General features: G+C 63.0%; 1 protein-coding gene across 3 annotated transcripts; it reads left to right on the top strand.

The window, feature by feature from the left end:
• The first annotated feature begins 308 nt into the window (after positions 1-308).
• Positions 309-24,408, top strand: CTTN (cortactin). 3 transcript variants are annotated; one of them, XM_053924588.1, is made up of 16 exons: positions 309-437; positions 5,904-5,990; positions 6,110-6,183; positions 8,086-8,215; positions 9,344-9,454; positions 10,349-10,403; positions 11,117-11,227; positions 12,519-12,629; positions 13,097-13,207; positions 15,486-15,541; positions 17,488-17,557; positions 19,252-19,400; positions 20,862-20,951; positions 21,927-22,098; positions 22,643-22,714; positions 23,057-24,408. In XM_053924588.1, the coding sequence occupies exons 2-16, from the start codon at positions 5,904-5,906 to the stop codon at positions 23,191-23,193; spliced, it is 1,536 nt and encodes a 511-aa protein (XP_053780563.1). In that variant the 5' UTR covers positions 309-437; the 3' UTR covers positions 23,194-24,408. The 3 variants fall into 3 exon arrangements, with proteins under 3 accessions (XP_053780563.1, XP_053780562.1, XP_045039288.1); XM_053924587.1 differs by having other exon boundaries at positions 20,856-20,951; XM_045183353.3 differs by lacking the exon at positions 309-437 and adding an exon at positions 4,240-4,343 and having other exon boundaries at positions 20,856-20,951.
• The last annotated feature ends 231 nt before the right edge of the window (positions 24,409-24,639 follow it).

Raw genomic sequence — 24,639 nt, 5'->3', positions numbered from 1 at the left:
CACCGTGTGAATCCTCCGCGCCCAGGGCACTTACACTGACCCCAGGCCTAGCACATTTTCCCATTCTCATCCGGCGCAGCGCTGTGAATCTGGAGCTTCTTCTCGGAATCGTCCGCACATGGTGGGCGCCCCGGAAGTTGGCTGCGTGTGTAGGGCTCGGCCGGCGCCGGCGGCGGGTGGGGCCCGCGCCGCAGAGGCGGGGAGGCTGCCAAGAGCCGCACCACGCAGGCTCCCCGCAGGCTCCCCACTCCCGCAGCTGCCAGTCCCGGGCTGGGCGAGGCGTGCCGGACGGGGGCGGGGCCTCGACGGGACCCGGATGCCGCCCCGCCCCTGTCCGCGGAACCGGAAGTGGAACGGCGCCTGGGTGCCTTTGCAGCTTTGGGAGCGGCGGGAGCGGTGGGAGCTGGGTACTAGCCCGACCGGACGACCCCTCGGCGGTGCGTGAGCGCGGCGTGCTCCGGGCGGGGGCGCCGGTTCCTCTGCTCGCCCTCGGGGCGCAGCCAGCCCCGAAACGGGAAGGAAGCTGTGGCCGCCGCGGTCTCGCCGCTCTTCCGCTCGCGGTTTCGGGCGCGGGGGGAGCGCGGGCGAGGCTTCCCCGGGCCGGGGGCGGGCGGCTGACGGCTCGAGGAGGGGAGGGCCAGGGTCCGAGCGGAAGGGGCCCGGGGTCCGAGGGGCTGGCCCGGAGCTAGGAAAGGAGACCTACGCACAGGGGGTCCGCGGTCGTGGGGAGGGTTCTCGGACCAAGGGGTTCAGCGGAAAGGGGTGGAAGGCCACGGGGGAGGGGCTGGGGTCCTGGTGGTCGGTTTCAGATCGGGAGGACCGCATTTGCCCGCAGGCTTGACAATCAGGTCAGTGGGAAAGCGGCAGCGCGTATGGCACAGCGGCGCTTCAGCGGGGCCAGCCCCACCACTGGCCACTGGAACTCACTGGAAAGGTGCTTTGGGGTTTCTGTTTTTCCTCTTTCCATCGCTTGAATAGTCTAGCGGGAGCTTGATCTCCCGCTGGAGGGTCTCGGATGAAGCCCTTGGGTCAGGGCTTCCTCCGCTGGAACCTGTGGACGTGTCGGCCTCCCGGGGGAGAATTCCATCTTCCGCTGAACGCAGCTCTGGAGCCTTCCTGAAGGGCGCTCCCTCCCTGCGCTGCATCTGGGCTCGGGCTCAGCAGTGCCTGGACCCCGGTGCTTTGCCAGGGGTTCGCCGCCCAGGTCCTGACCGCGTGATCCAGCCCAGGCCCGGAAAGGTCTGTCGGATCCCATGGCCCCTCCTACCCCGACCCAAATCCCGAGTTTGTTTGACCGCGGTGAGTCACTCGCCCCAGGCATGGAGACATTCCTGTTTCTCTCTCCCCCAGTCAGGACGCTATTCCCAGATATTCCAGGAGCCAGGAGGAGCCCTGAAGGCCACTCCAGGACAGAAGAGTAAAGAGCCGGGGCACAGAGTTGCTTTTGGTCCCCTAGTAACTGGGAGTTCCCCGCCCCCACTACAGCTGACTTGGGGTTGAAGCATTTTGATGAACTGATCTTTAAAACACTTTTAAGGGAACCTCTTTGGTGGTTTGGACTCTGGGAAAGTGCGCCGGGGAGTGAGTTGAGCAGGGTGCTGGTGCCGCCTCCCCCTGTTGCAGTAACCTAAGGTCCCAGCAGCTGGAGCTGCCTCCCCCTCCCCCCGGCCTTACCTGTCTGGTGTCGGTGCAGGCGGGCGCTTGGAGTGGACCCGGTGAATGTGCCCACGGCAGGCCGGGAGGGTGTCCTCTGAGTGACTGCAGGAGGGAGCGGCCGTGTGCTGTCTGGCCCCTGCACCGCCTGTGTGTTCTCCGGCTTTTCTGCTCCTCTGGCGCCAATGGAGTTAATGGAAAGCTAATTCCTCATGTGAGGCACCCACGCCCATGGAGGGGACATTCTCCACTGTGTCTAGGACCGTGCAAGGTCACTTCACACTTGCGCACACCTAACCTGTGCGGGGGCGGGGGGGGGGGCGGCATTTGCAAGGAAAGTTTACTATTAACCTGTTAATGGTGGATAGAGGAATTCTTTTCGAAGGTTTTTTTTTGTTGTTAACAACTTTATCAAGATATACTTTACATACCACATAATTTACCCATGTAAAAGGTACAATTCAATCGTTTTTAGTCTATTCACAGAGTTATAGGACCATCACCACAATCAATTTCAGGTTCATTTTGTCATTTCAGAAAGAAACCCTGTAAAGCCACCCCTCCCCCCCCCCAACACTAGCTAATCTGCTGCTTGTCTCTGTGCAGGTTTCCCTGCTCTGGAGGTTTCATAGAAAGGGGGCCGTAGGACACGTGGCCTTTTGCGTCTGCTTCTTCCGCAAGGAGCGTTTTCCCGGGTCGCCCTTGTAGCTAGTGTTGGCGCCTCGCTCCTTCGCTTTGCCGAGTGAGACTCCGCTGCTCGGACAGAGCACGTGTCGTGTCTGACGTAACGCGGCATTGGGGCTGTTTTCAGCTCGGGCTGCTGTACGTGCTGCCGCAGTGGACACTCCCGGGCACATCTTCGCAAGGACACACGTTTTCCTTCCTCTGGGGTCCCGTGGCGGTCCCATGTCGAGCCTTTTGAGGAACTGCCAGGCTTTTCCAGTTTGCACCCCCACCAGCCACGTCTGAGGGTTCTGGTTTATTGCGCACACGCTCACCACACTGCGGCCCTGTGGGTGGTTTGAGGTGAGCACTGCTGGCCCCCGTGGTTTTGACTTGCGTTTCCTGGTGGTCGATGGCACTGAATGTCTTCTGAGGAGCTTGTGAGCCATTTGTCTGTCTTTGGAGAAATGTCTGTCCACGTGGTTGGCTGTCCTTTTTATTACTGAGCTGTAAAGAGCTCTTTGTGTATCCTGGACAATGATTTGGAAATAGTTTCTTCCGCTGTGACTTGTCTTTACTTTCTTGACGGTGTCCTTGGAAGCAGCAAGTTTTGCCTTGTGTCCGGTTTGTGCTTCCTCTTCTCGCTTGTGCTTTTTGGCGTCACATCGGAGATCTGCTCCCGGGTTCAGGGGCATGAAAATCTATGCCTTTGTCTTCTTGTAAGAGTTCGGTAGTTTGAGCTCAGGTGTTTAGGTCTTCGATACATTTTTGAGTGAATTTTTGTGTACGGCAGGAGGTAGGGGCCCAGAGGCATTATCTTTGGATCCAGAAAGTACTCAAAGCTGTGATTTTTCAGTTATTTTTTGTGATTTCATTTTTAAATTTAAATATTGAGAGGGTAATGAATTATTGTCGATTTGAACCTACCCCTAGCGACTCTGGCATGGAGCTTCACGTGGCGCCCCGATGCACTAAGCAACCCACGCACACGTCAGGGTTTCTTGAGGGGGCTGGGGCGGAAGAAGGAGCAAATTGTAGGCTTGGTGGGAACTAAGCAGGAAGTGGAGCGCAGGGAGGGCCAGCAGAGCCTTCCCTGGAGTGGCCAGCTCGTGACTGGCTGCCTGTGACTGGCTTGTCCCTGGGAACCAGGGGGCTTCGTTCATCTGCTCAGTGCTGGCCAGCAGCACGGGCCCAGTTGAGGCTGTGAGTAGCCTTGCGGAAAAGCTGCTGAGGGTGGGGGGGGAGTCGGAGCCTGATCTCCCCGCAGTAACCAGACCCGTGCCTTGGAAACACAGCCCGTTCCCCTCTGTTCCCGGTGTCAGCCCCGTGTCCGTGTCACCAGATCTGTGCCTTGGAAGCTCAGCCGGTTCCCCTCTGCTCCCCACAGAGGCCCCTCATCTGTGTCCCCGTGGCAGTCAGGCCACGTGACTTCTCCCGCCACGTGTGGCCCCTGCAGGGAGAAAGTACTGTTTTTAGTAATGTCACATCCCAGTGGACAGAGGATGGGAACCTCGGGGTGACAGCAAACACGAGGTGTGTGCTGGCAACCGAGACAGCCGTTCGGCGAGCGGTGAGGAGATGTCACACAGTGAGAGACCTTTGGAAACTTAGTGTTGCCTGTAGTTTCTCCACGTGTCTGAAAAGCGTGCAGCTCTCTGGTTCGTAACGACCAGATCTTCTCAGCCTCTGAGATTCCTGTGTGAATCCTCGGCGTTTGGGAGGGTTTCAGAGGCTTCTAGGAGGATCTCCACCCCTGTGTGCTCGCCCAGAGCCCCTCTCCACGGAGACCCTCTGAGCTCTTCTCCCGGAATCTGTTTGCAAACGGGACGCCCCCAGATGCCTGGAGAGCCCTCACCGGGTCTGTGTGTCCTCTGTGAACAGCCTCTCGTCTTCAGCCGGAAAGAAAGGTGTGTGCGTGGCGAACAGCTGCTGTTCTGTGCCCTGGACGGTTGACTGAGCCCCGTCCCACTGGGTTCGCAGAGATCGGGACCGCCATTTTCCAGAGTGTCCTTGTGTGAGAAAGGAAGGCAAGTGCCCAGTGTTGCCTGTGGTTTAGAAAGAGGAGGGCGATTGCAGAAAGCCCCAGGGTGGGGGACCGGAAGCCGTCAGCCTCGTCTCCCTGCTCTGTGGCACCAGTGGGGCTGGCTTCCAGGGAGATCAGTGCAGGCGGGGCTCTGCTCAGGGTCCCTGATGAGTCTGGCAAGGCGTCGGGCAAAGGCTTGTGCTTTTGCCTTCGCCTCGGGGGGGAAGGGGTCCCCCGGTTCTCTGCAGGGACTCTGGTCCCTTTGTCCTGTTTCCTTAGTTAGGGATCGGAACTACACACAGGAGCTGCTGTCCCTCAGATGGGCAGCCCCTGTCCAGGACCTCGTGCTGTAGCGGGCAGACACTGTGGGCCCACCACTGAGCTCTGAGAGCTGCTCCTTCCTTCGTGAATGGGCACCCTCGGGTGCCCCCCCAGTGGAGATTTCAGTCCGTGTGCTCTCTAAATTCGTGTCAGAGCGGATCATATCTGGGAGACCCCTGCAAGGCTCTGGGACACCCTAGCAGAGGGGGACAAGGGTGGAGGGGCCTGGACAAGGAGGGCGTCGTTGGTCCTGCCCCACCGGCAGCGGACAGCTCTCGGCCCAGGTGACTTCCTGCCCAGGTGATGGCGGCAGCAGTCCCATCTGGAAATTCGAGAGCAGTGTCCTGATTCACGTTCACTGCCACCTTGAATTTGGACTTGAGACCCAGCAGAGCAGGTGAGGGCAGTGTCGGTTCTCAGGCTTGTGAGGGGCCTTTGTCCTGCCTTAATTCGAGCACAGCGGCCCCAGTGCGGCGCCCCAGGGGCCTGAATTGCAGGTCCTCCCTTCAGACACCTGGGCGGGGCCCAGGGTGATGGCGCTGAAGTAACCTTCCCTTGCTTCCTGGCCCAGGTGAGATGGGACTAGTGCTGTTGTGGAAGGTGGATCTGTTGTCCTCACACGTAGTTGGAGTTCACCTTTGTGGTTGTGGACAGAATCAGCTATTCAGTTCAGGTGCTGGGGAGGGTGGGGGCCCATCGTCCGAGTTACGTGACACAGGAGAATAGCCGGCGGCGAAGCGACCTGCTCACACAGGACCTGGAATAGGTCATGGTCATGGACCTGGAAAGGTCATGGACCGGTCAGAGTCTCAGTTAGGAAAGCATCTGAAAGCAAAGTGGCGCTCTTCTTGTCTGTTGAAATTGTGGTAAGACACACGTGACGTGAAACTTCCCCGTCGTGGCACTGAGGGGACCTGCACAGGAGCTGGGCTTCGTCCCCGCGCAGGAAGCCCGCACGTGACTGTGCTGTCCTGCTGACACTTGCTCACTGGAGCTGAGGCCAGAGCATTTCTGGGGTCTTTCTGCTGCCACTGAGCCACAGTGCCAGCTACAGTACCGCGTCCTTTCGTGTCCTCATGTTCTTGCCGTGTCGTCCAGCACGGAGGTGGTAAGGACCCTGTGGTCGTAGCCCTCCTGGCACACCTCTGGGCTGTGGTGCTGTGGGCCAAGAGTGTGTGCGTGGCCTCTGGTGGCTCCCAGTGCCCGTCACCCTGTCACCTGTCACTGCTTTCTGTCCTTGCAGATGTGGAAGGCTTCAGCAGGCCACACCGTGTCCATCACCCAGGACGACAGCGGCGCCGACGACTGGGAGACCGACCCCGACTTCGTGGTGAGTCGCCAGTGCCCCTGCTCTCGTTCCCTGAGAGTGACTCTCCTGGGGCCCGATGCGGCGGGTCTCGGGTGCCGGCCTTACGTCCAGGCCGCGGGGCTCACGCCTGTCTCTTTCAGAACGACGTGAGCGAGAAGGAGCAGCGATGGGGCGCCAAAACCGTGCGGGGCTCTGGGCACCAGGAGCACATCGAGTAAGGGGCCTTCTTTTTTTCATTTCCTTGGAACGCTCACCCAGAGACCTGCGTGTTAAACCTTAGAGGGAAGGGAAGGAAGGGAGAGAGAAAGGGGGAGAGACACTGGTGTGAGAGAGAAGCATCATTCGGTTGCTTCCCGGACGTGCCCACCCCAGCTGGGGGCGGAGCCTGTAACCCAGGCCTGGGCCCCGACCGGGAACCGACCCGGGGCCTTTCGGGGCGTGGAAGGGCGCTCCGACCCGGTGAGCCACGCTGGCCAGGGTGAGGCCGCTTTCAGGTTGGTACCTGCACTGCGGACAAAGAACTATGTGCTCCCCTCGACCCCTCGCATGTCAGGGCCGGCTCGTTCGCCCAGTCGGGACTGCTGTGTCTAGGGCAGGCAAATCCGGGCCGGGCCTTGTGCCTGCGTGTGCACACACACGCACGTGCACACGCTGCTCGGGGGGCCAACCCCTTCGTGTTGTGTCCGTCGAGGTCCACGCTGGCCCTGGCTCTGTGCTGCGCTCGTTGCTGACACAGGTGAGGTCCTCGAGCGCCTTACACGCCTGGTCCTTGCGCTGTAAGTACAGTGTCGTTACTTTATTGTCCACCAGACGCCGTGCACTGGGTTCCGAGCCTCGCGTTCTCACGAGGAGCTCAGCACAGAACGCTGGGAAGCGTGTCACCGTCCCTGAGCAGGCCCTGTCTTAAACTGCCAGCCCCGGGGCGGTTTGTCACCTGGTCAGGAAGTGCACAGAACAGGAACTTTTAAAACGTGCTCAGACTTCCATTCCAGGCTGCTCGGGGCTCGGGGCGCACCCCTGGGACCTACGTGGGTCGTTTGCCGGGGTAGAGCTTGCCCTGCCCGGCCCCGAATCCCTGCAGCGCATGAGGCCGGGGAAGACCCGCCATCCACGCCAGAGGGCGGCGGGCAGTGCAGGCGCCCCTCCCCGACCGCTGCGCCTGCAGCCCCTCGGAATGTCCTGGGACGGGGACTGGCCAGAGGCAGGGGCCCAGGAGCCGGCTCGGCTCTGGCGCCGTATTGGCCCTTGGCGGTGGGGTTAGGCTGACCCCTGAATGGGTCAGGTCCCCGTTCCTTTTCTTGCTTCTGTTCCCCCTGGTGGGAAATCTGTTGGGTAGGGCAAATCGGAGAACAGCAAACAGGCAGCCTCTGGGTTGGCTGGAGTTCAGAGAGACCACGTGGGTGATGGGACAGCCCGCTGTGCCCTGTGGTCCCCCCAGGACTTTGGGAGGGTGTCTCCCCTCCTGGCTCAGGAAGGGCCAGGAGGTGTCCAAGCCCCCTTTGTTTTTTAATCACTTGTGTGCGACTGTCGCCCAGATGTTGACGGGGCGGGCGTGGGGTCCCCCAGGCACAAAGGCCCTGAGTGAGGTGGCTTCATGCCCTCTGGGGTCTCCTGGCAGGGACAGCTGTGATGTCTCCCTGCCCCCGGTGTTCACAGGGAAGCACGGCTTTTGGACTGAGTCCTGAAAGCTGTCCCCATGCCTGTGGGCCTGCAGGAGGCTGGGGCGTGGTGGGCAGCGAGAGCTGTCTGGGTAGCTGTGTTGCTGGCCTCAGCCGGCGTCCTGGGAACCCTGCGGGAGGGGCGCCTCACTGGGCCCCCTCAGGTGCCATTGCCAGAACTCGGTCTCCTTGCACAGCCACCACAGAAGCGAGTGGCGCCTCTGCCTGTGCAGTAAATGAGGCGGGTTCACATTTCGGGCGGCCACCTCTGGGGGTGCGGGGCCATATGGCATGCAGGCAGAGCTGTCACCCTTAAGTGGCCTGGCAGGTGGCCCAGCACTGCCGGGGCACGGGGCCCGTGGGCAGGGCCTGGAGGGAGTGCGGCGGGGCGGGCCAAGTCCGGGGGCCCCCGGCACACCTGTCCGACCCCTGTCCCTGCTGCATGCCTTCCCTTTCAGCATCCACAAGCTGAGAGAGAACGTCTATCAGGAGCACCAGTCCCTCAAGGAGAAGGAGCTGCAAACGGGCCCGAAGGCCTCGCATGGCTACGGGGGCAAGTTCGGTGTGGAGCAGGACAGGATGGACAAAGTGAGTGGGGGGCGGGGGGCCTGCGGTGACTGCCAGCCAGCTTGGCAAAGGAGGCCCTCGGACCCGTTGGCCACGTTCAGTTTTGAGTCGATTTCTTGAGGATGAGATTTGCCAAAAGCCACCCTCCACTGGCTCCCCTTACTCATCGAGGGCTCATGCTGTCTGATGCTCCTTGAAGGGGCCCGGCGATGCTAGAGAGGGGCAGGGGGCGGGCGCCAGTGCGGGAGGTGGCTCCCGGGGACCAGGTGTGCGGGCTGCAGGTGTTGGCACCACCCCTGCCCGACTTCCACGTGCGGCCTGACTTGTACTGCATGGGGGATGGGAAGGAGACCCAAACCAGATCCGAGGGCCCCTTGTTCACGTCGCGGGTGAAGTGCAGCCATCAGACATGCTGACGTCCTTCACGTGTCCAGTGACCTTTGGGGGGCGTGTTGACGTGAAGCCTCTGCCCACTGGGCCGGAGAGAGCCCCCACCCCACGTTGGGGCCATGGGCCGGACAAGTGTGTGTTCATGGTGACGGAGGTGCTGGCGGAGTGTCCAGCGTGGGCAGTGCCAGGTGTGGGGAGCGCTGACGCCCCCCAGGCAAGAGGACAGAGCAGGCTGTTGGGGTTATCTCCCCGGCGGGGCATCTCCTTCCATTCTGCTCCCCGGCGGGGAGGGGCACCTGCAGCCGAGCCCCACGAGCCCGCTCGGGCCCAGCAGGTGCCCGCCTCCCCTCTGGGGAGCGTCTGCTGGTGTCAGGTTCTGCTCTGAAATCCCACTCCTGTCCTTGCGTGCAGCTCAGATTCAGGCCAGAGCTGTGTCACGACACGGTCACCGCACGCAGTCACCGCAGAGCCCCCCAAACCATGTCTCAGCCACGTCCTAGACCTGGGGGACTTTTGGTGCTTGCCCAGGCTGATGATGGTCAACCTACGGTCACGGGGAGGTTGGGGACACTGTGTTCAGTCAAAAGGCTGGACAAGTGGCCATGCTGTCGCTCTGGCCACGTTTCTAGAACCGTTTGCGTGCACCTTCTCTCTGGTGAGACTGCAGCTGGCACAGACGGGGGGCTGCCCTGCTGAGACCTCACACGGACAGTCCCTTGTGGCGGCTGACCGGTGACCCCCTGCTTGCTCCCATTGCAGTCAGCCGTGGGCCACGAGTACCAGTCGAAGCTCTCCAAGCACTGCTCGCAGGTCGACTCCGTCCGGGGCTTCGGAGGCAAGTTTGGTGTCCAGGTGGACAGAGTTGACCAGGTGAGTGATTTGCTGGGAGCCCGGGCTCGGGGGGCGGGGACGGCTTCCTGCAGATCAGCGTTCGCTGCCAGCGTGCACGTGGGTCTGCTGGCCTCTCGAGGTCCCGCGCAGGTGCCTCTGACTCTGGGCCTGCAGGGCGGCGGTCCCGCGTGAGGGGCCCCGGGGCCCTCCATGCCCCCGGCTCGGAGGTGACTGGCTAGCTGGGTTGGGAGGTGAGAACAGACGAGTGTAAGGGCCTTCCTCAGTGCTGGTTGCGGAAATCCCGTGTTCCCATCTACTCCTCAGACGGACCGGGGCCCCTTAGGTTTGCCCGGGAGTGTGCCAGGTAGGGCGGGGGCATCTCCGCCACCCTCCCCGCTGGGAGTCGCTGTGACAGGGCCGTGTTCAGGGCCCGCACGGCAGCTGACGGCCTGCTGGCTGCGCTTGGCCTGCAGACACTGGCAGCCCGGCCCTGGCCTGCCGTCTCACTTTCTGGCTCAGCCACCCCCTGGTTTCGTGTGGTGGCTCTTGAGAGCCTGGACTTTGGAGCGAGGTGTCTGTCCACATCCTGGCCGGGCTGCCTCTCAGCCGTGGTCTGGGAGATGGTCCTGCTGTCCGTGCGTGGGCACCCCGGGGCCTGCTCTCTGGATCAGTGTTGAGCCCCTCTGGACAGCGAGTCGGTGGAGGTAATGGCTCTTCCCAGTGGCATTAAAGGGCCAAGACCCGTGAGCAGAACTCACAGCTGATGGGCCTGATGAACGGCGTGCGAAGCAAATCCAAGACGCCAGAGCTTGGGGCATTGGCCAGCCCTGCGGAGGACGGCGTGGTGCACATCTCTGAAGGTCCCCTGGGCCTCGGGGGTGCAGACGGGCTGTCGGGGGCACTTAACGCATTTCCCCGTGTCCTGTCTTGCAGTCTGCTGTGGGCTTCGAGTACCAGGGGAAAACAGAGAAACACGCCTCCCAGAAAGGTAGGGCCTCTGCCTGGGGGCGCCCTGCGGGCGGGAGCTCACATGGCACCTGGGACCTTGGGGAGTGGCGGTCCTCAGCACAGTGGGGCCCACGTGGTGTGCTGTGTGACGCATGGTCTCTGCCACACCACTCACCAGGCCTGGTACCTGCTGTCAGCATCCATGGAGTGGGGTCCCCACCGTGGCTCGCTGTACGACTTTGTGGGCCAAATGCTACCCCCTCCCCCCATAGGATCGTGGCCATCACCTCCCTGGCCGTGGGCACGGCCCTGCTGGCCTGTGTCAGGGTGCACTCGCCTCAGCGTACGTCCCTCGGAGCCCGTGAGGGTCCCCGTAGGCTCCCTGCCTCACCAGGGCACCCGGGCACTGGGCGAGTGCTCCGGGTGTCAGCGCCGGGTCGCCCTGGTCTGAACGTTGTGGGCAGGAGGGTCTTTTCTGGGACGGGCCCATGTGTAGCCTTCTGGGCCTGCTGTCCTTCATTGGAACAGCCCGTCTCCCAGGTGGGGTGGGTGCAAGGGGGCCGCTCCCCCTGCTGGCGTGCAAGTGGTGTCCTCTGACAGAAGGGCCTGGCTGCTTGGTGTCCGGTGTCACTTGTGTGGCAGTGGTGGCTTCTTGTGTGCTTTGCAGTGTGCGCTGGGCCTCTGGGTGGGTCGCACCCTGGCCGAGTCCCACCACAGCGGCCGTGTGTCCGTCTCTGGCCCCTTTTCCCCCAGACTACTCGAGTGGCTTCGGCGGCAAGTACGGCGTGCAGGCCGACCGCGTGGACAAGAGCGCCGTGGGCTTCGACTACCAGGGCAAGACAGAGAAGCACGAGTCCCAGAAAGGTCCGTCTGCGTCGCCCGCCGCGGGCAGCTCTGCCTCTCGCGGCTCCCACTCGCGGACACAGACACCGGGAGTCTCCTCCCCTGGGCACCTGGGGTTGCAGCGTGGACGTTCGCACGCCCTCGCTCCTCTCAGGTCTGTGCGGCGGGTCCACCATGTCTCTCCTGGGGGCTCGGTCGCCCGCCCTGCAACAACTCCGTGGCCTGTCTCACTTGCCCTCTGCTGTGTGCAGTTCAGGCGGCATCCGGGTTTTCGGCGGAGGGATACCTGCAGGGACTGTTTCTATGCCTGTGTCTTAGATGGGCAAGCAGTTGTTCAAAGAACACGGTCCTGGAAATGGCCTTGCTGGTCCCCGGACCTGGACCGAAACGTGCTGGCTGATGTGGCAGGTCGCCCTGCGGTCCCGTCAGCGGGCAGTCGCCTGTGGGCCCGTGTCCTGGAGGCTGAGGCTCCCCCCGGGCAGGGGTCAGCCTGGTTGGTTCTGGGCAGCTTTTGTTTCGCTGGCCTGAGCATTCACAATGTTAAAATAAACGCCAACCCTTAAAAACGGAGTGCCCACACATTTAACAAATCCAGGTTTCTTTTAAAGAGGAAACAACCCGCATAGGGAACACAGCCCTGCATGTCCCGGGGTCTCGGCTCTCCCTGTGCAGCTGCTGCCCACGCCCTCTTCACTGCCTCTGCTGGAGCCCACGCTCCAAGGCCCAGAGCGTGCCCTGCGTGCCGGGCCGTGCTGCGCACTCCCGGCTGGTGCGCCCAGCCATCATCCCCGTGGAGTCTGGGAAGTCGGGGGGCACGGGCCTCAGGTCGCCCCTGCAGAAGGGGTTTGATCTTCGCTTCCACCCCACTTATGTGTCCACGCAGCAGTGTGCTTCTGCGCAGCAGTGACTCTAAGGGACGAGGCTCTGAGCAGAGCGGAAGTGCAAGGCCACAGGACGGGGCTGCAGGGGGAAGCCGTCCTTGGCGTCCCGCACACCTGCTCGCTTAGTGTATGAAGCCCAGGGACTGCTAGGCGCCTGCTGCTCTGGCTGGTCCTGGCAACAAAGCTTTGTGGTACAGGGTCATTTCGTGCTCCTTTGGGATGAAGGGAGGATGCTGTTATCCACCTGCTGTGTCACTGCTCTTCACGTTTGTGCTGCACGTGGGTTGTGCCTGTAAGCATCTCCCGCGGTCCGCAGTGGCCGTCCAGGGAGCCTCAGAGACCTCTGTTCTGTTTGAGAGGTGGAGGTCCTCACAGGCTGCGTGCTCACCGCTCTCCTTGCCGGCGTGCAGACGGTGCTTCTCTGTTTTTAGATTACTCCAAAGGTTTTGGTGGCAAGTACGGCGTTGACAAGGACAAGGTGGATAAAAGTGCTGTCGGCTTCGAGTATCAAGGCAAAACGGAGAAGCACGAGTCCCAGAAAGGTGGCTTCAATGTTACCTTGTCCCTGGCCCCCGGCATGGCGCTGACATGATGGGAGGTCGCCCGAGTGGGAGCGGGACCCAGAGCGTAGCAGCTGCCGCGGGCGTCTGTCTTCCATCAGCCTTTGGCCGCAAAGCTGCAGACCCAGAAGCCGCTATGGAATAAGAGGCCCTATCTCCACTCTCTGGGCTGTGTCTGTAGGTGGTGACACCGTGGTGGTGTCCTGGCCTGGGAGCTTCTCCTATGGGTCCTGTGTGTGTTTGCTCACAAAGCTGAACTCGCAGGTGGGGCTGTTTCCCAGACACCCTGCAGCAGGTCCCGATCACATGGGCCCCGAGTGTGAGCAGATGGCTGGGAGGCCGGGGCAGGGTGGGCGAGTGTGTATGGTAGCTGCCTCGAGAACACGCTTCCTCCCCATTCCCCGAGCTGCCCACGCCCCCTGGCTCACGGCCGCCCTCTGTGCCCACAGACTACGTGAAAGGCTTCGGAGGGAAGTTTGGCGTGCAGACGGACAGACAGGACAAGTGTGCGCTGGGCTGGGACCACCAGGAGGAGCTCCAGCTGCACGAGTCCCAGAAAGGTGCGGCCGGGCTGGCGTGTGCGTGGTGGCCCCGCGGTCAGTGCGCGCGTTCTCGCCGTGTCTCTGCGGCATGGTGGTTTTGTCTTCGTTGTCTGGGGGGTCCTGTGCCCCCCGGTTTTGAGGAAGCTCGAGCTCCCGCAGCGATCTCCCCTCCGCTCTGTGCGGGCGGGCGCTGGAAAGGCAGGGTGCGCATCTGCTCGGGGGGCTGCGCCCGGCTGGGGCATTCCTGGGGTGCAGCCACGGGCCCGCGGTGTCCCCAGCCTATGACCTCTCGGTGGTAAAGTGGGCCACAGTTTGTGGAAGGAGACACTTCCTCTACCCGGAGTGTTTTCTGTCAGGACGAAACCCTGCCCGGGCAAAGCAGTGTGACCCAGACGGGCGCCCGGCCTGCAGCCCGCCGTCCAGGGTGGGGCTGGTGACGTCCCTGCGTGGAGCTGAGTATAACGCGTCTCTTTCTTCACACACACCGAGGCATGCGCTGTGGTCTGCAGCGTGGGTAGGGCCTTAGAGAGACCTCCAAGCACGGAGTGGCCTTACTGCGTTATTTCAAATACAGCTCCGGACCTGTTGTCAGGAGCAGGCTGGAGTGTCCAGACTTTGAGCTTGCCCGTGAGCCCTGTGCGCGCACTTGTGAGTGTGGTGGGCCTGGGAGCTGGCCCGTGAGCCCCAGGCCCCACCTAGCCGCCCTCTCCATCCGTTTCTGGCACGGACCTAACCTCGCTCTTCCTCTCGGTTTCTCCCCACCGTCAGATTATAAGGCTGGTTTCGGAGGCAGATTCAGTGTTCAGTCCGAGAAGCAGGACTCCTGTGCTGTGGGGTTTGATTACAAGGAGAGACCGGCCAAGCACGAGTCCCAGCAAGGCACAGTTGCTCCCCGCGCCTGCGCCACGCCCCCCCACCCCATGCCCCCCGCCAGTGCAGTGCTGCTGGCACTGACTTAAGAGCTCAGCCCTCCCAGTCACCAGGGCCACGTGTCGGGCCACCTGGGCGTTTTAGACCCTTTTCATTACTTTTTTTTTAAACCTTCGCCCGAGGGTGTTTTTTTCAAAAAACTACCTTTAGAGAAAGCAGAAGAGGGAAAGAGAGAGAGGGAGAACGAGACCGAGGCAGACATCAGCTGGTTGCCTCCTGCACGTGCCCTGACCAGGAGTGGAACCCGCCGCCGTTTGGCCTGTGGGATGATGCGCCACCCGAGGGAGCCACCCACCCAGGGCCCACCCCCGGCCCTGAGCTGGGTCCGCAGTAGCCTGCACCCTCCTCCCCGTTCACTTTCCCGCTGCACCCTTTGGGGCGTGTGTTCTGTAAAACGTGACTGTCACCCCAGCCCCACAGTGCGGCTAGCTCCTGGAACGGGGTGTCTGGTCTCCCAGCGACCTTCTGCGGGAGCCCTTGCCATTGACCGTGACTTTGGGGAGTCCCCAAGGAAGGTGCCTCAGGGCCCCGATGAGGACCACGGGCCTCCGTGGCAGCAGGGGCCTGGGGCAGGCCTGCTCCGTGGGGTGTCTGTTTCTTCGTGCTGGTGGTGTCTGGCTCCCAGTGGGAGGTGTCTTTGTTCTTCATTTTTGTTTCTGGAAGACTCCATCTCTGTGTAACCCCGCCCAGAGCCCCCCCAGCACACACAGGGCCACGAGGCGGCAGGTGTCCCGCTGTGCGCAGCCACAGCCTGAAGGGCAGGCGCCGTTTCCCCTGGAGCAGTTAGCTAACGGCCGCCGGGAGTCAGGTGTGGGGCGTGGAGCCTGGACACGCACTGGGAAGCGAGTCAGGTCCCGAGTTGCAGGGCAGCGCTGGGGCTGGGAGCCCCGGTGTGGACACGAGGCAGCATCCTGGGCAGGGATGGAGGACACACTCGCCCTGCTCCCGTGACCGGAGGGCGATGGCCAAGGCTCCGCATGGCATTGGTGCCGCCTGCCGCTGTGACTGTCGCGTGCAGGAGTGGGCTGGTGGGTTTCCCTGTGGGGTTCCCTTGACATCCCGTGGCTGGGCCGCCTCGGGGCCACAGGCACAGCGGGCGGGGAGCTGTGCTAGCAGAGCGCTGCGCTGGCGGGGCTGGCCACGTCCCCTCGGCCACTGTCCCCGGAGAGCGCGGAAGCACACTCACACCTCTCCTGCCTCCCACTGCCCGAACACTGCGGGGAGAAGATGCACGGCCGGGCACCTCTCCTTTCTTTTCGCTCTGGGTGCATTTTCGGGCCGTTCCTGGGCCTGTTTGCGTGCATCTGCCCGCAGCCCCGCGCCGTCCTCGCCCTGAGACTCAGCGCTGTGTTGTGCCCCGTTGCAGACTACTCCAGAGGCTTCGGCGGGAAGTACGGGGTGCAGAAGGACCGGATGGACAAGGTGAGTGTCCCCGTCCAGCTCCCGTCTGCCGTCGGCGGGTCGGCGCACCGTGCCAGCTGCGGCCCTGTGATTGCAGACGTGCCGGCGTTTACGTCGGGCGGGTGCCAGGCCGACTCTCCTGTGCCCCTCACGGCCGTGCTGTCCTCGTCTCCTTGCCTAGTCTGGGGTCCCCACCAGGCAGGCCTGGTGGTGAGAGGCTGGGCTGCCGTCGCCACCGAGACATTCAGACTCGAGGGCCAGTGCTAGGACCTCGGGGGCGGGAGGCTGTTTGACTTCAGAGAGTCAGCAGGAAACCAAATTGGAACGCACGTTCCCGGGTCACACCTGTCCGCCGCGGGTGTTGGGATGCAGGCACATGCGTTCTTGGACCAGGTCCTCAGGACAGCGTCCACCAGAGCCAGGCGTGTCTCTAGGCTGCTCCCATGGAAACACACGGGTCCCCTTCCCTGGGGCTCCCTCCTCTGTCAGGTTCGTCCCTTCCAGGACCAGGAGATTGCTCTCTGGCCCTCACTCCAACTGCTTCAGTGTCCACACTGGGTGTGGCCTCCAGCTCCCTCAGTTCAGCTGAACGAGGCGGGAGGCCGCCCTGCCTGGCCCTGCACCTGGCCTCCCTAAGTTCTGCTTCTATTGGGCTGACAGCCGTCACCCAGGGGACATCACCTCCAGACTGTGTGGCAGGCCCTGGGGGCCTGTGACAGGGGCATGGGGCTGGGGAGGGGCCGCGGAAGTGAGAGTCTGAGCTCAGTTTTGAGGGGGGTAGGAGACTGGGCCTAGGGCGCATGCAGGTACAGGGCTGGGGGCGGGGCACAGCAGGCGGGGCTCCTGGCCTATGGAGGAGGGGCTGGTCGGGAGCCACCCACCGGGCTGGAGCCCTGTGGGCCCATGCAAGTCGTTGTGGTCACAGAAGGTGCTGCTGGTGGGACCTGCATGGAGAAGGCCCTGGCTGCCCACGGGTGTGCCTGTCGGGGGTACGAGGTGGTGTGGCGGGGTGAGGGTGGGTTCGAGGGTGGAGAGGAAGAGCAGGAGCACCCCAGGTGGGTGGTACAAGGGGTAGGTGAGTCCGCTGTGGGTGGACCAGGTCAATGGGAGAGGCTGCTGTTCTGGGCGTGGGGTGCCAGGGAGCCTGTGGGGTGGGGCCTAGAGCTGAAGGAAGCACCCAGCGAGACGCAGCGCCCCCATGTCCGGTGGTGCTGGTCCCAAGGGCGAGTTCTAGGAGGGAGGGTCCCCATGTGCCCAGAAACGCTGCTGGTGGCCTTTGTCCTGGTGAGCACGCCTTTGTGAGGTTGTGAGGGAGAATTTGGGGGGTGGTTGGTGGACGGGATCTGGGCCTTGGGAGGGGAGCCACGGAGTCAGCCAGTTCAGGCCCACCTTGTCCCCAGGTCTGGGTGAGCCTGGGCACCGGGCGCCCGAAGGGATGAGACTTTTAATGTGGAAGAGACCGTCCTGGGGAGGTGCGGGGAGACCGGGCGGGGGGGAGACCGTGGGGGCTCTGGAAGGTGGCCTCAGGCCGGAGGGGACGGGGCCTGCGTGCATTCGGCGGTGACTGTGGTTCCCGGGGACAGCAGGGACAGAGAGCCGCCCCTGCGGCGCCTCGGGCAGGACGTGCAGCAGGCATCGTGTGCAGTGCCACCCCATCGACCCTGCGAGTGAGGGGTCCTCTCCGCGCCCGCCCTTCTGCTCGCTTTGTCCCGGTTGTGCAGTCGGCAGCCTGAGGCTCGGGGTGGGGGGGACTGCCCTTTGATGCTGGCCTGTGTGAGCACCAGCAGGTGTGTCTCTGGAGCACTGTCCGTGCCTCAACTAATTCGCAAGAGAGGGAGGCGGCCGTGAATCCCGGGGGTCCCCTGGTCCTCTCGGAGGTTCCAGGGTGGGCTGGAGTCCGTGTGTAGGGTGGCCACCATCCCGGGGTGTGAGGAGAGTGCCCCTGACCACTGTTCCCGTCTCGGTAGAATGCCTCCACCTTCGACGACGTCTCCAAGGTGTCCTCCGCGTATCAGAAGACGGTGCCCATCGAAGCTGGTGAGTGTTGGCAGGCCCGGCAGTGCCGTGCTGCTCCCTGGGTTGCGGGGGGCCAGGGGCCAGGGACGGGCTGAGACTGGCTGTCCTGCGTGTCTTTGGAAAGATTTCGTTCCCTTCTGATGGGAGATCCATGGAGATTCAGGGCACCTTTCACACACGGCCTGCAACAGCCCCCTGACAGTGGGGTTCTGCTTGGGCAAGGTGGGGGGTGCTTCCCACAGCGGAGCTGGTTGAGCAGCACGTCCGCGGGGGGCTCCCCACCACCTCGACCGGTTTCTGGGCGGGTCCCCATCCTGCAGCCTCAGCTAAGACCTGCTTGTCACGAGCAGATGGACATGCTGGCCCCCCCTCACACGTGGGCCCTGGCCCAGGCACGCGCAGTCCGTCCTCGGCGGAGACTGCTGAGGGGGAGGCGTCCTGCAGTCCAGGGTCTCGGGGCGCACAGTTCCGTCCCAGGGGTGCACCCCAAAGAATGCCGTTTAGTCAGGGGAGACGCTACACCAGATAGAAAGTGGTGAACTAAAACCGGGGAGCAGGGCACCCCCTGGTGTTGGCTACGCTGGGCTGGGGGGGCGGCCTGCAGCTCACAGGCCCGGTGGTCTCAGGACCCACCGCACAGGCAGGGCGGTCCCAAAGAGCTTCCGTGTGGGGCGTGTCATTAGTTTGCTTGAAAATCATGAAACTATCACAAACCAGTAGTAGTTTTTATATAAAAAATGACTACAGAACCAAAAACGCAGGAGGGCGGCATTGGTTTACGTCTCCTTCAGTCCTGCAAACCTCCTTCAGGGGAGGCTGCTGACTTCTGGCCGCTGCTCGTGCATTCGGACGGTCGTCTCGGGGGGCGGCCTGGGCTCCCGGGTGGGCCCCTGGAACCGAGGTGCGGTCAGCACCTCCGCAGGCCCTGCGGGCCCCCGCGTCCTGCTGCCCACAGACAGGGCCCGGGTGGTGTTCCGAAGGTGCCTCCCCGCGTGGGACGGTGTGTTGCCCGGGCTGTCGTTGGGAAAGTGCTGTGTCACTGGGCCGTGCTGCCCTCCCCAGCGTTGAGCTTCACGTCACCATACGGTGCCTGCGAAGCTGCACTCGCCCACACCGCTGTCGGTGTGGCCGTGGCCCTGGCCCTACAGCAACACCAGGCAACTGCCGTGCTCCCGGCCGTGGGCTCTGGCTCCCAGCGTCTGGTTTTGCCTGCGGCAGCACATACTGGTTTTCTCGACTCGGAGGAAGTTTGTTCATTGGAAGGAAGTGCCCACCATGCCCCAGACATGCCCATGTCAGTGAGTCCAGCTCACAGCTCGTGCTCACACACCTGTCTCCTCCAGACGTCCCCGAGCCTCCCCGTGCAGCACCGCTGTGCGTGCCCGCCCCCACGCCCGGGGAGATGCACTCTCGAGCATCATCCCTCGGGGGCTCGGGGTCTTTCCCCGCGAGTGTGTGGTGAAGAAGGCAGTGAGGTTTGGAATAGGAGACACTCCCAAGGCCAGGCTGTGGTGTCCGTGTTGTCCGGCTGTGCGGTGGACACAAGACGGGCTGGTTGTGTGAGCGGCCGAGCTGGCAGCTGCTGGACGGCTCTTGGTTGGTTCGGGGCTGCCTGGTTCCGTGGGATTGATTGGTCACCCTGTGCGGGACTTTGGTCCATTCTGGGCGACGGTGGTATCTGACGTCCAGGAAAACCCCTCCCCTCCCCTCTGCAGCCAACAGCAAGACCAGCAACATCAGAGCTAACTTTGAAAACCTGGCGAAGGAGAAGGCCCAGGAGGACAGGCGGAGGGCAGAAGCGGAGCGGGCGCAGCGGATGGCCAAGGAGAGGCAGGAGCAGGAGGAGGCCCGGAGACAGCTGGATGTGAGTGAGGGGGCGCGGGGCCAGGCCGCTGGGGAGGAGGGGGCTGTCAAGCATCGCTCTCCCACTGCTTCCTTTGAGATTCCCTCGTCTCTCCACCCCTGGGGTGTGTCTCAGCCCCCACACACCGCCACTCAGTGGCGGGGGGGGGGGTCTCCGGAGGGCGGGGTCCCCATGCCGGCAGCACCCCCTGAGGAGCAGCGCCCTCTACCCTGTGGGCCAAGAGGGGCCACGAGGGCCTTTGTGGCGTCCTGTGCCTGGCCTGGCCCCTGCAGGAAGCACAGTTCTGTCACCCCCTCCCTTGGTCAGGTGGGAGGCAGAAGTCCCCCAGCCGGGGGTCCCTCTGCTCAGAGCCCTGGCCGGGCGGAGTGTGCTGTTGGGCTGAGATGCTTGCCTGTGGAGTCAGCTGTGATTTTGCTCATTGACGTGAAGAGAGAAAGAGAAGAAACTGCTCTCGGCCCCATGGACTCAGCCCGTGGTTGTCCCAGGCACCAGGGCCTCTGTGCCTGCGCTGGGGGGTGCGAGTCCGCCCGGCCCCACGGGCCGGGCTTGGGTCTGTGGGCCAGCTGTCTGTGAGAACCCCCGTTAGAGAGGGGCCTGGCAAGGACAGAGCTCCCTGGTGTCCCTGGTGCGCCACCCGCCGGTGGGGTCTCAGTTTCCTCCGCTGCCACCTGGAGAGAAACCCAGTGTCCCAGCCATCAGCACTGGTTCGGTGATGTTGCGTCGAGTGACCACAAACTTGGTGACTGGAAAGGATACGTGTTGGTCATCGTACAGTTCTGACAGGTGTCGGGCTCCTGACGGGGCTCCGGGGCACGGCCTGCCTGTCCCCTGGCCTTTTCCGGCCCCTGAGGCTTTCCCGGCCTTGGCTTCATTGTCCTGTCCTTGTGTCTGTCATCTGCCTGCCACCCTCTGTAAGGTCCTGTGGGCTGTGACCCCACCCGTCACCCAGCAGGACTTCCCCTCCGACCTTCACCTCGTCTGCATTCCCCTTTGCCACGTGAGGTCAAAGTCACAGGACTGACAACTCAGAGGGGCCGCTACTCCGTCCACCTCAGCCTGCCTGTTCTCTGGCCCTCAGAGACCCACGTCCCTCCCGTGTGCAAAACACACTCCCCCCATTACAATCCCCCAGTCTCAGTCCGTCAGCTCAAAGTCCCCGTCTCACCACCTGCCCCGCCTGCGCCAGGGGCCGTTGGCTGACAGCAGTGTCGCCTTCCTGCCTGCACATTGTTCAAACCAGGCGTGTGTGGAGGCGGCAGGGGGGCCGGGCGCCCCGAGGTCCTCTCCAGGGAGGCCTGCCCGATGGCGTGGCCGTTGTCACCCAGTGCACTGGCTCCGGGAATCTCCTGGGGCTGGACCCTGTGCCGGCCCTCTTCTGCTCGTCCTCTGTGGGGAGTGTGCGTGAGGCTTGGGTGACCGGGTGACCGGGAGTGTTCTGACTGCTGCCGCCTACAGTTACAGGAGCAAGCCAGAGCCCAGAAGCAAAGCCCAGCAGTGTCCCCGACCCCGCAGCCGGCTCAGGAGAGGCCGCCATCCAGCCCCATCTATGAGGTCGGTTGTCAGTTTGCAGAGGAGCCTCTGACTCCCCAGAGAAACCCTTCCCGGCTCAGTGCCACTGCGGACAGCTTTGCAGAGTGTCCATCCAGAGAGGGTGGCCTGGACTGGAGCCCTCCTCAGGGCTGGCCCCCCCAGGCACACATCCAGCCTCTGTCCTCCGTGGCCTCTGCCCTTGCTGGACGGGGCCCCCTCCTCACCCAGCCTGCTGCCCGCCAGTGCGGTCTCCTGACGCCGTGACGCCAGAATGTCTCTGTCCGTCATCCCCCTTACTCGGTGCTGCTGTGGCCCTGACCAGACTCGCGTCCAGAGTCCACACCCCGGCACCAGCTGCTGCTCTTGCACGTGGCCTTGCTGCCCGGCCTCTCCGGCTCTCCCCTCTCTCAGCCCCTCTTCGATGTCCAGTTCTCTAGATAGTGTTCTTGGCCCTTTCTCCTCGATCCCGTCATTGGTGGCTGGTGGCCCACTGCTTGTGTCCCAGGGGCAGGCTGCCACCGCCCCCCACATACCCTCCTGATCGTGGAGTGATGGCTGCCTTTCCACCCCCCACTGTGGTGTCTCCACGAGCTCTGAGCCGGGTCGAGCCCCAGATCTGTTGGCTCTGTCCCTGTGGCCGCTATCTCGGCTCACACACCTGTCCTCATCACTCAGAGGTCATGGGGTTGCAGGGCCTCAAGCTAACTAGACTCAGCCCAGGCGTAGAGGGAACAGGGATTAGGAGAGAGCTGCGGGGACAGCGGCCTGGGCCTTCCCCTGAGCCGTCCCTCTGCCCACTGGGGGCGAGCTCCCTGGCGGGTCGCGGCCTCGCAGCCTGCGGCCCAGTGGAGAGGGCCTTGTGCTGCCCCGTTGCACTCCACTGCGGTGCCGCTCTCCCAGGAGTGGGTTCTTTGCTTTCTCTCCGTCCCACGGGGACTAGAAAGTGTGTCAGTGACCTGGACAGGTCATGAGAGACATCCCTTTGACTCTCCCCAGGACGCTGCATCTTTCAAGGCGGAGCCGAGCTGCAGGGGCCCCGTCAGCGAGCCAGAGCCCGTGTATAGCAGAGAGGCGGCAGACCACCGAGAGGCCCGCAGCCAGCAGGGCCTGGCCTACGCCCCCGAGGCCGTCTACGACAGTGCGGAGGCCCCAGGCCACTACCAAGGAGGTGCGAACCCTGCTGGATCCGGGCAGGGGCGTCCTGTTGCCTCCTGAGCTGCCTCTGCTCCTTGGGGCAAATGGTCTCCGTCTCCAGGACAGACCTGCCCCCTTGCCTGCCTGGCCCCTGGGGGTTGCTGGGGCACCAGGCAGCGGTGGGCGGGAAGGAAGGGGCTTCTGCTGGGACGCCTTTGAAATAGAAGCCTAGAGTGTCTGCTAGAGCCCGGCCCCGGGATCCAGCACTTCTGGGGTCTTTAGCAGTGACTTCACGCGCCCTGTCCCCCATGTCCCTTCACGTATCGTGACACCACCCTCTAAAAGGGCTCGGTGCTAAAATGTAGGTGTGACACGCAAAGCTGGCAAGGTCACTTCACTGGGTGGTGTCAGAGGTGGGAGCTGGGGTGCAACTGCTGCCACAGGGCGCCTGGCGCCCCACAGCCCGTGCTCCCGGCTGGCGCCAGGCGCTGCCAGCCGACGGGCTCCTCCAGCCCGGCCAGTGGGAGGGTGCGCAGCCCGAGCGCGGACTCACTCAGGCCTTGCCCCGTTCCCCTCAGAGGAGAGCGCCTACGACGAGTACGAGAACGACCCCGGCATCACGGCCATCGCCCTCTACGACTACCAGGCTGGTGAGCGGGGCCCTGGGCCGGGCAGGGCTGGGGCGGGGAGGGCTAGCCCTCGTGTCCCATGTCACTCGTATCTAAAGAATCTGACTTTTGGAGCGTTAATACCATTTAAAAAAAATAATTTACTTAGAAGTAACTTCTGAGTTAGCAGAAGTTCAGGTCTCCGCCTAGGCGCGCATGCACCGTCACCTGCAGTCTGACGCTGCACCATCCGCGCTCTGCAGCTGCAGGTGCCCGTGCCCGAGCCCCCTAATGACCCTGAACCAAGGCCCCGGCCGCCTTCTCAGCCGGTGGCCACTGGGGAACCGCTGAGCCTCACTGTCGCTCTCTGTGCCTCTCCCCCAGCGGGTGACGACGAAATCTCCTTCGACCCCGACGACATCATCACCAACATCGAGATGATTGATGACGGCTGGTGGCGCGGGCTGTGTAAGGGCAGGTACGGGCTCTTCCCGGCCAACTATGTGGAGCTGCGGCAGTAGGGTGCCCGCCCCGCACTCCCCGCCGGCCGTGCCCTCCTCCGCGGCGCTCAGGGTGCGGGCTCAGGGTCCGTGCTGCTTTTATATTTAATACTTCTGCCGCTGCTTTCGAAGATGTCCACGCCACAGAACTCGCTGATGTATCGTGATCGTGCTCCTTGGGAGGGCTGTGGGGGCTGTTCTCATGCATTCGAGGTGTTTTCTTGTTTTGCCAAATTGACTGTCCCACGCACGGAGCTGCTTCCCGGACCTTTGGTTCATCTGAGTACATGGAGTCCTCGCCCCCATGGTCAGCGGGCGAGACCCCCGGACAAACACGAGATCTTTCCTTGTGTCGCCTGCTGCTCCGCCGATGCCCAGTGGGTGCCAGGCAGGAGTCACTTCCCCTTAGCTGTCAGTGTCCCTCTTCAGTGTCAGTGTTTGGAGGAGGAGGGAGGGGCCTGGTAGAAAGTCAAAATTGAAGGAAATTGCAAGAAAGCATGTGAGTTTGAACATCAGGTAGAAAAGCCTTTCGTACGTGAAATCCCGCAGCGCTTCAGTTCAGCGAGGACCCCGCTCTTTGTCCTGCATCTCCCTGCCTCGCCCCTGGTCCCTCACCTCCCAAAGCACCGGCTCCCGGAGGGCTGCCGAGTCCCTCGCTGTCCCCAAGGTGCGTGGTCAGCCCACCCCTGAAATGTTGCCCTCCCGAGTCTCTGGCCCCGGCCCCCAGGCGGCCCCCGGGGTTTGAAGGCCTGTGCTCGGCCGACCACTCAGACACAGGCGTGGTGTGCGGGAAACGGCCGTGTCGCTGTGGGAGCGCCGGGCCTTCACTCCCAACTGCCGCACGCTGTTTACCCGGAAGGGGGTTGTGTTCTTTTGCCAAAGTATCAACTTGAATGACAATAAAATTTGATGGATTGAAGTGACTAAAAATCAGATGTGAACAGACGGTGCTCTGACCCAGGCTGCCCCGCGCGGCAGCGCCGTGGACCCCGCGTGGGGAGCGCGTCGCCCTCCGTGAGGCCCAGAGGCAGCAGTGTCCTGGGGCGTGGGGAACAGCCCGGTGCCGGGAAGTCAGGACTGGCGGTGAGGTCGCCTTCCTTGGGGCGTTTCTGCAGCGTCAGCTTCACAGTTAGGTCGGGTTTATATGCAATTATTGTACCTGAATTTCTGTAGCTCACCTCATAGGTATGATTTTTTTAAATTAAATACTCAAAATAAACTTTTTTTGATCCACTTGCTGCTGATTCACTTTGGCTTTCCTTCCTCTGTTGGACGTGGAGGGCAGTGCTGTCAGCTCTCGCAGCTCCCCCACCCTGCCAGCGGGGGGCGGTCTGTCAGCTCTGACTGAGCCAAGCGGCCCCTGGAGAGGGCTGTGCGCCTTGAAAGGCCGGTCTGTGTCAGGTGGGAGGCACACTCACGTCATCAATGTTCTGGACTAGGGTTCCCAGCAAAACAGAAAGTACTGTG

This window comes from Desmodus rotundus, chromosome 5 (assembly GCF_022682495.2).
Source record: "Desmodus rotundus isolate HL8 chromosome 5, HLdesRot8A.1, whole genome shotgun sequence".
Taxonomy (NCBI): Eukaryota; Metazoa; Chordata; class Mammalia; order Chiroptera; family Phyllostomidae; genus Desmodus; species Desmodus rotundus.
This window is presented reverse-complemented; position numbering and strand designations above follow the sequence as displayed.